This window comes from Eschscholzia californica, unplaced genomic scaffold (assembly GCF_041429995.1).
Source record: "Eschscholzia californica isolate CP2 unplaced genomic scaffold, dmEscCali1.0.p SCAF_4, whole genome shotgun sequence".
Lineage (NCBI taxonomy): Eukaryota > Viridiplantae > Streptophyta > Magnoliopsida > Ranunculales > Papaveraceae > Eschscholzia > Eschscholzia californica.
In genome coordinates this window covers 8,680,445-8,693,155 of record NW_028238461.1, presented here as the reverse complement: position 1 = coordinate 8,693,155, position 12,711 = coordinate 8,680,445, and the positions used below count along the sequence as shown (strand labels likewise).

At 34.3% G+C, this 12,711-nt stretch overlaps 1 protein-coding gene across 1 annotated transcript; it reads right to left on the bottom strand.

The window, feature by feature from the left end:
- Positions 1-1,601: 1,601 nt before the first annotated feature.
- Positions 1,602-10,426, bottom strand: LOC147542322 (putative MO25-like protein At5g47540). The gene is made up of 11 exons (XM_086633023.1): positions 9,731-10,426; positions 8,136-8,297; positions 7,846-7,964; positions 7,236-7,310; positions 4,976-5,069; positions 4,565-4,624; positions 3,697-3,765; positions 3,122-3,220; positions 2,279-2,323; positions 2,070-2,172; positions 1,602-1,951 (listed from the first exon to the last, which is right to left on the bottom strand). Exons 1-11 carry the CDS (start codon positions 9,848-9,850, stop codon positions 1,881-1,883), a joined length of 1,017 nt encoding a protein of 338 aa, XP_086489149.1. The 5' UTR covers positions 9,851-10,426; the 3' UTR covers positions 1,602-1,880.
- Positions 10,427-12,711: the final 2,285 nt, after the last annotated feature.

Below are 12,711 nucleotides of genomic sequence, written 5' to 3'. Positions count from 1 at the left end.
ACTCTGTCAAGCTTATAGATGTCACATGTAGTTGCGGTAGGTGGTCAGTCGATGGTATCCCTTGTCAACATCTGATGTTGTGCACCAAGAATCATGATGGTGATACGAGTTGCTTCTTCGATTCTATTTTCACTAGATAGACGTTTGTCAAAATTTATTAATACTATGTCTACCCAATACCAAACTGTTTCGAGAGAATGGAGTACAATGATGAACAAGAACTCTACCTCTATTAACAAAGAGATAACAAGGCCAAAGACTGTTAGGAGAGTGAGCTCCGGAAACATACAGTAAATTTGATGGTTTGCAGCAGGTGTAAAAAACCGTCTTACCATAATAGTGCCTCGTGCACAACAACAATGTAGTAAAAGAATGACTTACACTCGTACAACAATAACTTTTTTTTTTTGATGAAGAATACAACAATTACTTATGTTAGTAGAAACTTAAATTTGCTACAAAGATCTATCAGATACAAAGTATATGCAAATAAGGAAATTTATCCTTCTTGCGGCCGCAAAAGCGTGGTCTCATTTAAGCCGGTAGATCTTCACAACATCATCACCGCTCATCACAGTAGGCTAACCGATCCTATATAAAGCAACAATTCTAATCAATCATGAAGGTTCAATTTCTAAACCCAGACTTTGAATTCATTTCTTTAACTGCAAAACAACCAACTGAGCAGAGAGGTTTTTGAATTTTTTACAAGTTCTATCCCAGAATCACGAAAATTAATTCATTTTTCGATTCGCTGAATCTTCACATCTGATTGATAAAATAAAACTCATGTTTAGACATCATTTGACTCTTGTTCATACACTCTCAAGTTTAGGGTTCTAACCAGAGGATCCAAGAATGAAATTTCTTTTCTATCTAAGGATTAGGTTTGGGATTTCGAAAAAAGAAGTTCTGCAAAACAAGGATTCGACTTGTGATTTCTTCACTTTTTTTTTGATGAAAGCTGTGATTTCTTCACTTCGGGTTGTGATTCTTTTTCCTTAATAAAGGTTCCGTACCTTCTACGAAATTGAAATGCAGTGGAAACTGAAAACCTTTTTCCTTAAGGTCATTTGGGCAACTGTGCTCAACACAAGGATAGGTTGGATAGTAGTAGAAGAAAAGAAAGATTAGACTAAGTTACTCTCAGCAAAATTATTGCCTATTTCAAACCAACTTTAGTTACACTAGACATTGATCCAATGATTCTAGACCCTAAATTCATCCTCTTAATCTATTTTTTCTTTTTTTTTTTGAGAAATCAACTAATTTAAACCTTAATGAAAGAAGCCTAAAACTCGACAATATAAAAGAGACCCAAAACCCGACAAATTTATTAAAATATTTACTTATATATTGCTTAAATTACATGAAATAAATTTTGATAACAAACTGCTTTCACCGAAACTCGATCCCACGACCTCATGGGCTTAACCAAACAGCGGTGGATGTTCATCCTCCTAATTAAAACTCTTTCTAAATATATAAATTCTATTGAAATCCAAGATAGAATAACATATATTTAAAATTTAGAGAGAATTTAAAATCTAGTTACACAAAAAAGTGCTTTAGTCTTTAAAATTTTTTGACATGAATAATAATTTTATGAACCTTTGTTTCATTGTACTTATTTTGAATATTGTTGACTCAAGCAAGAATAAACATTATGAGAATCTGCTATTGTATATAGATCTGACTAAACCTACATGCTGCTTACCAAAACCTATATGGCGCTTTTGCCGGAAGCATTGGAGGGGGAAAGAGAGATCAAATGCTAGTCTTAAACAAGAGATTTAACAATCTGATGACATGTACAACTAAAATAAAAAGAGATTCATCGGTATATGTAAATTATTTTCTAAGCTTCTCCACAGAGCTACCTATTCTTTCGGTTTGAGGGCAACAATCTCCTTCACAACTTGAGCTTTGTCGGCCTCAAACTGTTCATCCTCTGAGGAAAGTAGAAGAAGAAAAATAAGCAGCCGATCAGTTCCAATACAAGTCTAAACAAAAACAAAACGAAAGTTTTGTTTTCTAACTTTGATAATGTAAATAAATCGACATATTACCTTTGTCCATCTTGAAGTCAGCAAAAAACCGGAGAAGCTTGTTTCTATTCGCAAAAAGTATGCTTACAATCTCAGGAGTCTTCTTTTGGTTAGCAACAAACAACTGCCAAAAAGATCATAAAAACAGATCAAGAATGGAACCAGAATCACTTAACCTGAAACAAAAAGGGGTTGCTTAACAAATTAATGGAGCGGAGAAAGATACTGACCTTGAACACATGAAATGCTTCTAACTGAATGTTCTTGCTTGTTTCCTGCGAAGACAATCAATTTAACAATATAAAGATCCAAATGCAGAATAAAATGATTGACAGCCCGTGATTCGAGTGCTCCATTCATTATCTAAGGATGTAACTAGGCAAGTAACACGCATATTGTGCCCCATTCAGCCTAGTTTTCACATTTTCTTTGGGTCTGCCTGACCACCTCAGTACTCCCCACCTTTACCAACTTAGGTACCAAGCCATGCAAAGGCTCAGCAATAAGCCACTTTATAACCCTGGTATATAAAATATTTCCATGTGGGGACTAAGTTCAAGGCACGTGGCCTTCCAGCTCACATAAATCTTTATAACCTCAACGAAGTTTATGATGTACAAAATGCAGTGCGTCATAGGAGGTGACATTTGACTCTTGGTGAAAGAACTTGTTGACCAGCTGGAGTTTGAGTCTGACATGTATCTAGCTAGACCTACGGTTCTCTTCCTTGGCATAGAAATGTATCTCATGGAAGTGTATTCATTTGCACGAGTTCCATGGAATTGATTCCGTGGGGGAAGCACAAGAGTGTATTCCGGTGAACTTGAAACTGAAAGCGCTAAAAACCAATACCTCTTGCCACTGTTTTAAGCTAATGGGCAATCTGTGGATATAAACTTGCAACGAAACAGCAGAAACTAGCCCTATCTCTTTACAAATTACAACCCACATATTTCCGTAGAAATGCTATTACACACGACCTGATAAGCTAATAGCTCAAGGAAATGACTCAAACCATGCACATTCATTAGCTAGTAAACTGTATAAGAAACTTTTGGGGTTTAATGACATACTCTGAGAAGGTTCATCAAGATCCTCAAGTTATCCTTGGAACTCACATACCGCATCATTACGGCAGAATTGGAACGATCCAGTAACATGTCCCCCAAGAGCTGAAAATAAATACAGGTATCAGAAAAGGGAGTCTTTAAGGTGTAAAAGTTACCAGAACTGAGACCCATAATATCTGCTTTGATCACAGATTATGCTTCAGTACAAATAGATGTTCTTTCAGGTCAGTTTTTAACATTCTCTTTGGCAGAATTAGCTCAAACAGATAGATCTGGGAATTCTAACTAATAAGAACTTCTCCTAAGGTTGGACGGCTTCTCAACATCTCGATTACGAGGCATTGTCATTTCAAATAGCAAACTGGTATACACACTCAATAGGATAGAATATAGATATGATTAATTTATATTATATATCTTTACCAAATTCGCAGTAAAATAACCAGATTAAATTAAGGAACTATAAATGATAGACAGAAGCTTTTACAACGTTCTGCGAGGTCCACTTTGTTATATGACAATCTCTAGTAGACGTGATCCCCCTGATACTATTATAATATGGAATATCAAAGTCATACCTTCACGCCTTGCCTCCTAGTGATGTAATTGGAAGATTCCAGTAACTTCGAGTTATACTCGGCAAAAAACTGGAACAAGAAAATGATGGTTGAAAATTGAAAGATATCATAGCCAGACGGGAAAACTATATCAAATGCAAAAACATGGCAAAAAAATGTTGCAATATATTTCAATCCTCAACAACCAAAGGTAAGAATGTAAGATAAGTAGTATGCAAAAATAAACCATCACACTATCAGTGATTAACGATTTAGTGAGCCGACAGGAACCACACATTTCTCATGAAGTTAGTTTGCTCCTGAAAGAATAAAAAGCAGCTCCAACTCAAACTAAGCTAGCATTTATTTTATAAAATCTAAAATCCGAATCGATTTTGTTATGCATGAGTTTTTATGCTCATTTATCTGTATACTTGAGTTAGATCTTAAAACAAGACTCCATCTCAAGTATACAAACCTTTAGCCATAAAATATTTCTGGATTTGAAAAGAAGACTTGTTTTAATTTTTAAGATACGATTCTACTAAAGAGATAAAAATAGGATAAACTAATGTAAATATGTAAAATACACATAAACATTAATCATTTGCAGATGCAGATGCAGATGCAGATTTTATTTTATTTTGTAAAAAAAACACTACCTAAAGAATTGAGGCACTAATTTACTTGATGGCCTACTTGCCATAAGATTGTAACACTAACAAAAGAAACTAAATAAACATCGTGTCAAAAATATAGCTCAAGACTCTAGAATATACTTTTAGTTTTATACCGAGGAAATAATAAATGTTAAGGCTTACCACTAATACAAGTCATCAAGCCACACACATTAAACTGCTGAAAGAATAACTAAAAAACAAGCACTTACCCAGTCATAGTTTTTAGTAAGAAACTCCGCCACAGTAGATTTATGCCTGGTCAAAAGCTCCTGCAATAAGTGAGAAAACAGGATATTCAGAATTTTTAAAATTTTACATGGATAAAATTCTTTAGTGTACCATTATAGTGCCCTTTAACCTGAATATTGCTACAAAGGGCACTAAAGGTTGGTAATACTTCATTAGTATAATTATTATTGGAGAAACAAACAGTACATCACGTTTTAAAAAACAAACGTTCCCATATTTCGACACAAGTTGTAAGAAGAGAATTTGGTAAAAGGACAAAGATAACCAATTAAAAAAAAAAACTAAGAAACGTTTTCAAAAAAGAAAAGGGTGGAAGTGAACATATCTTGAACTTGAATGATTAATTATGAAATACATCCAGAAAAGTTAACCTTAAAAGTTGCAGAGGCATCTGAGGCGATGTCAAAATTTGGAAGCTGTATAAAATCGAAAAACCTCTTCATGTGCTCCGACTCTAAGACATACCTGTGAATAAAATCAGCCGACCAAAATACAAACTGTTTGACTAAGGGGAAAATGGGTAAAGAGAAGCAAAAACAGTATTAGAGAACTTAACATATAGTCAGCAAAAACTAAAAAAGGAAGAGCTGACACTGATGTGAATAGATGCAATCCACCACTGGTGTATCTAGCAGGTTTTACTACTCAACTGTTGTATATCAATTACATACATCAATTGGCACAGAAACTACAGTCATACCCACAGGCCACCCTTAAATACAAGCAAACATTAGCCACAAGAAAAGTAAATGGCACTTTAATCCTCGTCAACTGTTCCACAAATCCTGGCAAGTACGCAAAATCACCTTGTTTTATTCCACTATACTATTCAAGTTAAGAGTCACCAATTATTTCTTTGTCCCACTCTTGGGTAAAGGAATCGCAAAATGCTTTGGTTTTTAGTAAGCACCACAATCACCAATTAGAAGTTTAAAGGCCACACATTCTATTACAATCAAGGAATGAAACTTCGGTTTAAGTGGAAAATTCGGTAGACATGGAAATAGAAATATTTCGATCGTTTCGACAGAAATATTCGAAATGTATTTCCATGACAAGGCATTGTTAAGAGAAACTTGGTTAAATTTCGGAAGGCATGGAAATGGAAATATTTCGGTAATTTCAACCGAGATATTTCGAAATTTAATTCCTTGTTTACAATATACTTTTATGCAATAATTCTTGGATAGGTCATAGGTATTGGCATATAGCTCTAGTTGTATCAAACTATTTCGACCTTTTAACAGATACATGTGTGTATCGATGTTAAACATATTCCGCAAACCCAAAAGCATGTTTCATTCCTCCTTTTGTAACTTAATTTGCTCTGAAAACTATTAATAGCACCCATATCTTATTGCGCCTTCTATCACCTAATGTGCTCTAATATAGAAGAATGAACAACGGGATGAGTGAAAAATTAGTATGAGTAGACGTTTCATTGACCTATTACCATATAATTCTACTAGACTGAACTTATTTGGTTCGTCATAAATGAAAGTTCCTAAATTTTGACGAGGCTTATACATTACATGACAGTAAAAAAGCAGATGAACCAAATGTTTTTTTGTACCTTCACTATAGTAAAAGCATCTGCCTCAATTTTCACTTAAGCTTAAGAACCAATTTGACCTATGTTGTTTTGAAGCCTGCCACGACTTTAAAAGTCTTTATTTGTTAATTCTTAGTTCTTACATATTAGCTCCTTTAGTAACCATAGTGAGCTTTGGAGTTTGGTCAGTCACATACCTATACTTTATCGAACTAGAACCTATCTTTTGTTTAAAATATATACCACGCTAACAGCCGAATTCTATATGAGCTGTACATAACTATGTACATATATCCTTACATAAAACAGGACGAACTTTTTTGGGGAATCATCTGATTTATCTTCTAATATAGGCATCCCTTATATTTTCATCTCTGATCTCTTCATGATCTTTAATAACTTATCTCTCTTCCACCTTTCACGGTTATCTCCCACCTTTCACGGTTATCTCCCACCCTACTTAGTAATCTATCTCTCTTCCTCGTATTGGGTAACTTCCCACCATTTTCTCCCACTATTTTCTTTTTCTCCATGGTTACCTCTTTCTAAATTAACTATCCATCTCTGCTACTAAAATTTGGATGGGTTATTTATCAACATTTGATAGTTGAGATCACACATTATGAGAGGAAATCATGCGATGAGAAACAATGTGGAGATATTGTCCCACCTAACCGCTTCAAGCTACTTGGGTTACTATATGATGCGTGCTCCTAAAATCTCTCTCTTTCTCTAATTTTCTCTCCTAATTTAAATTTTAGTTCTTTTTTTATATTTCTTCAGTCTTCACTTGAATAGGTACGGGTTACACCTAGTGGTTGTGTGTGAGACTATATATATATATATATATATATATAATGTGGTCGACCTGCCTCCTAGTTTAGACTCATTTACAGTCTACCCTCAGTTTTCCTTTTAGTTGTTGACAACCTTAACCTTGCCTTTAACATATGCACAATGATCAGAAGAATTTGTAAAGCAATGGGTCTAGAGTTAATTTTGAGTTAAGTTATTGGACCATAAGGCCTTGGAACTTTGGACTCATTAGTTCAACTATCAAAACCCAATGATAATGGTACCTAGCAATTGTCTGGTGGCGTATGCACTCCCTTAACATTGCCCCATAGTGTAAAGCAAGGTCAGTGTCTTCATACCTACAGAAAGAGAAGAAGTAATACAAATAAATAAATAAATAATATCGGCATACACGTATAAATAATCCATCAAGAACAATAAGCTGAATGGAAGCCTCCAATATTGCTAAAAGTCAATTTAATGTTTATTTTAAAAATTCAATGGCCGCATCTAATAGTAAATTAAAATCCAAGTACAAAATTCCATTATCTCCCTTCACATTTACAACAAACATCTTAGAGCACATGAAGAATGAGGTCGCCTTCATTTGTTTTTTTAACTAATTTGAAAGACAAACAAAAGAAACTTTTACTTCGTCAGTAATCACGGTTGAAGTTTTTCGTTGAAAATTCACACTATCCCGATGTATATTTTCTCATCTTAAAGTGTGATCCCGAAGCCAAAAAAAAAGTTCCAAAATTTAGAGTAAGAGTAGCAAATAAAGGAAGATTTTAGAAACAACAATATTAGAATCAACTAAGAAGTTCAATAACTTAACCAGCACAAAATGGGAAATTTTAGATAACAAAAGATCTCAACTTCCAAGTAGCATACCCTGATATCAGAATATCCATAAGATCCTTGTTTGCCTCCAAATAATCACAAGCAATCAACTTGAACTGAACCAGTTGCCTTTGCAAATTTGCAACCACTTGAGTTGCATCTTTTCGGGCCTACAAAAGATGATTGTTATCCTCATATGCATCATGAAAGACAAGAAAGCTTCAAAGTAGAACATTCCAACTTAAAACAACCCTAGATCCTCAGGGCAATCACCACATCCTAAATATAATAAGTGTATTAGCTGGTGCAATCAACCAAAGCCGCTGCCCCTTCATCCTTACCTCCAAGTTCAGTTTTGGTAGACAAACAATAAGCATACGAAGTGTGTTTGCTCTAAAAAATTCCTGCGTAAGCTGCGTACAAGCTTCTGCAACAGGCTCTGTTTCACTATTTCCATAGAGAATACACTTCAGCTCCCGGAGCAGTTTACTTAACTCTGCCATCTGGAAGAAGGTCAAAGCATTGAAATAAGAAAATCTAAAAAAGACATAATTAACAGATTAGCACTCAGGGTAGCTCTACTGAACTAATAAGGTGCATTTTGTACAGCTAGAGTCGTGAACAATCTGTCTCAAGTCTCAAGAAACATATCAAAACAGAAAAACACTTTAAGCTGGTTGCAGCAAAAGCACTACGACTAAGAAGTACAAAACCTAAGAAGGTAAAACAAGGAAACAAATAATTGAACTATTCAATATGATATTTAAAAACTTCTCTTTTATTCATCACCATATCTTCCGAGTTGATTTGCCAACTGATGAAAAGCAAAAACTGGAGCTAACCAAACAATGGGAGATGGTTCTAACTCATCAACGTTCTTACTACGATTACCTTTCCTACTTTAATTTTTGAAAATCAAAGAAGTGCTTATTTAGAAGATCAGAAGAGCTCTATGAGTGAGGCCTGATGGTTTCCCGAACTCCTTCCTTAATAAGGGGGGTAGTTTTATAACAAAATTCGACCCCCCACCCTCGATGAATATGGCTATGCTACGCTCTGACTAAATTTGAATTCTAGAGTGGATAGATCCATTTCATTTGGGCAAGAGGGAGGTAGAAGTCATTGGACTACGGATTTGTCAGTTGGATCAAGAAAGGAAGTTATGCGATTAAGTTCCAAAACGGCAAGTCGTTGACCTACGCTTACATGGAGGATCCTGATCTCCGAGATCTTTCATGTGCGCGTTATCGATGGAGTCCAGCAGTATGAATCCAATTCACATAAAAAATTGAATTCTTACTAACGTACTATAAACAAGCACCTACTATCCCATTTCGGTATCAAAACTGCAATCGCTGTTTCTATTTTCATTAAACACTGACTCAATTTGACTTTGCACGCATGGATGTAGTGTCACACCCCTACCACCTATTTTTAAAATCTTCATCTTAACAAACAAGAAAGGAAGCATGAAAAAGTAATCGTATTACAAGAAATCATTACTTGGTATGTAAAATGATGGCAAAGAGACCATCAGGTAATAAAAAAATCGACAATAGGCACCACTATTCATGGGCTTCAACATTAACAACATATATTGAATTTTTCAGAATCCCCTTGAAAATCAAAAGTAGAACAAAGAAGCAAATAATATCTAAAATATTTTCCAGTCTCTCAATTTAACACAAAAAAATCGTCAAAATTCATAATCGCAACTGTTTTCTACCAAAAAAACACATACCCAAACTCCAATTTCATATAAAGAATCAAACTTTGTAACTTTTCCATTGATTTCACAACAAAAATCAGCAGAAAAATATTGAAATCAAAAACCGATTAACTGATAAAAAAGTTTAAAAGTGAAATTAACTGGTAGAATTGTAGATAATTAAGAAAAATAAAAGAGATCTATATATGAATAGAAAAAAGTATAGACCTTTTCTTCACGCTTAGTTTCACGGGTAGTGGAATTAGCATCAACGAAGATGAGAAGCTCCCGAGTTTGACGAACAACCTCTGCGGGTGTTTTTGGTTTCGACTTGAATAGACTCTTCATTCTGATGAAATTCTCCCGATTCTACCACTATACCTAACGAAATTGAGTGGTCTAACTTTCTCTCTCTTAGGGTTTTGTAATTTTCCAGATAGGATGGATGGCTCTTCCGAACGAGGAAGGGAAGATTTCCTCTGGGGGTTCTGAGAGAGAGAGAGAGATCGGATAACTAACACGCACCTAACTCTGCTTATTATTCTTCTTGGGGTTCTTTTTACTATACAAACCAATGTTTTTACTTGTTTACAGTGTCTAATTACAACCCTCATGCACCTTAACAAAAAAAAAAAAAAAAAATACAACCCTCATGCTATGCCCGACCACTCTCTCAGCTGAATCCCGATTGAGTGACGTGGCTGGTCAAGATTTAGAGAGAAAAGTGTTTACTGGGTGATGTGGCCGTTAAGATCTAGAGAGAGAAAGTTAAACACTTTCTCTACTTCACCAGCACGGGATTCAGTTGAGAGACTAATCAGACAATAATATTATTTTCCTTCTAATTAAATTAGACTTGAAAGACCTAACAAAACGTTTGTCTAGTTTCTAAATAACGCGACATTAAGAAAAACTATACCTAATAGTAAGTACGAAGCCAATTCGAGAGAGAGAGGTTTTTCCTTAACGTCTTTTTGTACTTTTGAGTAAGAGAACGATAGTTGGAATAAGATATTTGATAAATAAAATTTAGATGTTGAATTTAAATATAAATTTCAAAATAAATGGAGGGATTGACTTTTTTATGTTTGAACCTTGATCCTTTATAAATTTTAATAGTGGAGTAGTTTTTGGATTTTGTAAAGCAATATTTTTGTATACCTTCTTTTAATAAAATATTAGTCTAAAGTTAGCTTTTAAGATTATAGGGTAAAATTATTCCATTAAATTTGCAAAAGACAAAAGAAGAAAAAAAGTGTGATAGAGTCATTCGAATTTTAAAATAAAAGATTTTGGACACATAAAAATAAAATACAATAAATAGACATTTATTTTGTAGTTGTCTATTTCCATCGCACACAAGGTAGAAAATGGGCTGATTTTCATTCAATAAAAATAAATATGAAATGTTCAATCGTTCGATCATCTAATGAGTTGACTAACGTTAATTTTGGTTCTTGACAAAAGGTTAGTTCAACATTTTCAAATGGATCATATATATTTTAAGTTTGCACGGATATTGGTTGTCTTTGCCTTCTCTTTCTATATTTCTTCATTTTTCTATTAATAGCTTCTCCTTCTTTTTTTTTTGAGTAAAAGCAAATTACAATAAAACATAACGGTTACACTGTTTAGTCCAACACGGACGACAAGGACTGAAATGCAACACTAGTTAACAACAATGAAGAACTAAATCACAAGGGCTAACGAATGGATCTAGGTCAAAGAAGCCAGCAGCACACCTGCCTGATTGTTGCGACGTGGGAAATGAGAGAGAGAGTTACTCGTAGATGACGCGCACGCGTTCTAAGATCGATGATCTCGTTTGAGAGTCTCCAATGGATCTCCGGGTCTACAGCCGAAATCAAGTCCAATAAAACCCTCGTATCCCCCACTGCTATATAAGCTACTAGATTGAGCTCCTCTGCCAACTCCAGCGAATAGTTTTTCCTTCTATCTCAGTTAGTCTGTCCTACTGTCACATACTTAGTTTGGTTGTGGACATCCAAAATATAGTCTTCGGGAAGTAAAGACTTAGTCAATTAAAATTGACTTACGAGATTTTTCTTTAACGTCTTTTTGTACTTTTGAGTAAGAGAACGATAGTTGAATTAAGATATTTGGTAAATAAAATTTAGATGTTTAATTTAAATATAAATTTCAAAGTAAATGGAGGGATTGACTTTTTTTATGTTTGAACCTTGATCCTTTATAAATTTTAATAGTGGAGTAGTTTTAGGATTTTGTAAAGCAATATTTTTGTGTATCTTCTTTTAATAAAAGATTAGTCTAAAGTTAGCTTTTAAGATTATAGGGTAAAATTATTCAATTAAATTTGAAAAAGACTAAAGAAAAAAAAAGTGTAACTGAGTCATTCGATTTTAAAATAAAAGATTTTGGACACGTAAAAAAAATACAATAAATAGACATTTATTTTGTAGTTGTCTATTTCCTTCGCACACAAGGTAGAAAATGGACTGATTTTCATTTAATAAAAATAAATGTGACATGTTCAATCGTTTGAGCATCCAATGAGTTGACTAACGTTAATTTTGGTTCTTGACAAAAGGTTAATTCAACATTTTCATTTTCAAATGGATCATATATATTTTAAGTTTGCGCGGATATTGGTTGTCTTTGCCTTCTCTTTCTATATTTCTTCATTTTTCTATTAATAGTTTTTTTTGCATTAGTAAGCGGGTTAAAGGGCCCGACCCTGTATTAATAGTTTCTCCTTCTATCTCATTTAGTCTGTCCTCCCTTGCTACTCTCACTGTCTCACATACTTAGTTTGGTTGTGGGCATCCAAAATATAGTCTTTGGGAAGTAAAATCCTGATCAATTAAAATTGACTTACGAGGCATTTTTATTTTCAGTCCTAATGTAAATCTGATTACATTTTTATTATCTAGTCTATATCTTCATGTTCACCTCATCTCCACAATCACAGCTTCCAACCACTACCACCACAACTTGCGATCACCACTACCATTATAAACAATCGTCAACCACAACTACCAAAATTATTTCTCTCTTTTCATCTTCTTTTTCTTCTTCTTCTGAGCAGATCTGTTAGGGTTTTTAGAAACAGAAAATATAAGAAAAATGGTGTCGGTGGGTGTCACTGGTCGGAAGTGACGGTGGCGGTCGGAAGTTGTTTTGATGACAGTGAAGAGAATAGGAAGATCAGGAGAATAGGAGTTATATTA

What these genes read in the sequence shown, in the direction of transcription:
- LOC147542322 (XM_086633023.1), bottom strand. Translation starts at nt 9,850, where the DNA reads ATGAAGAGTCTATTCAAGTCGAAACCAAAAACACCCGCAGAGGTTGTT. An exon ending in TACCAAAACTGAACTTGGAG is followed by an intron (nt 7,965 to 8,135) that starts GTAAGGATGAAG and finishes CATCTTTTGTAG; the next exon opens with GCCCGAAAAGATGCAACTCA. An exon ending in TGACTTCAAGATGGACAAAG is followed by an intron (nt 1,952 to 2,069) that starts GTAATATGTCGA and finishes TACTTTCCTCAG; the next exon opens with AGGATGAACAGTTTGAGGCC.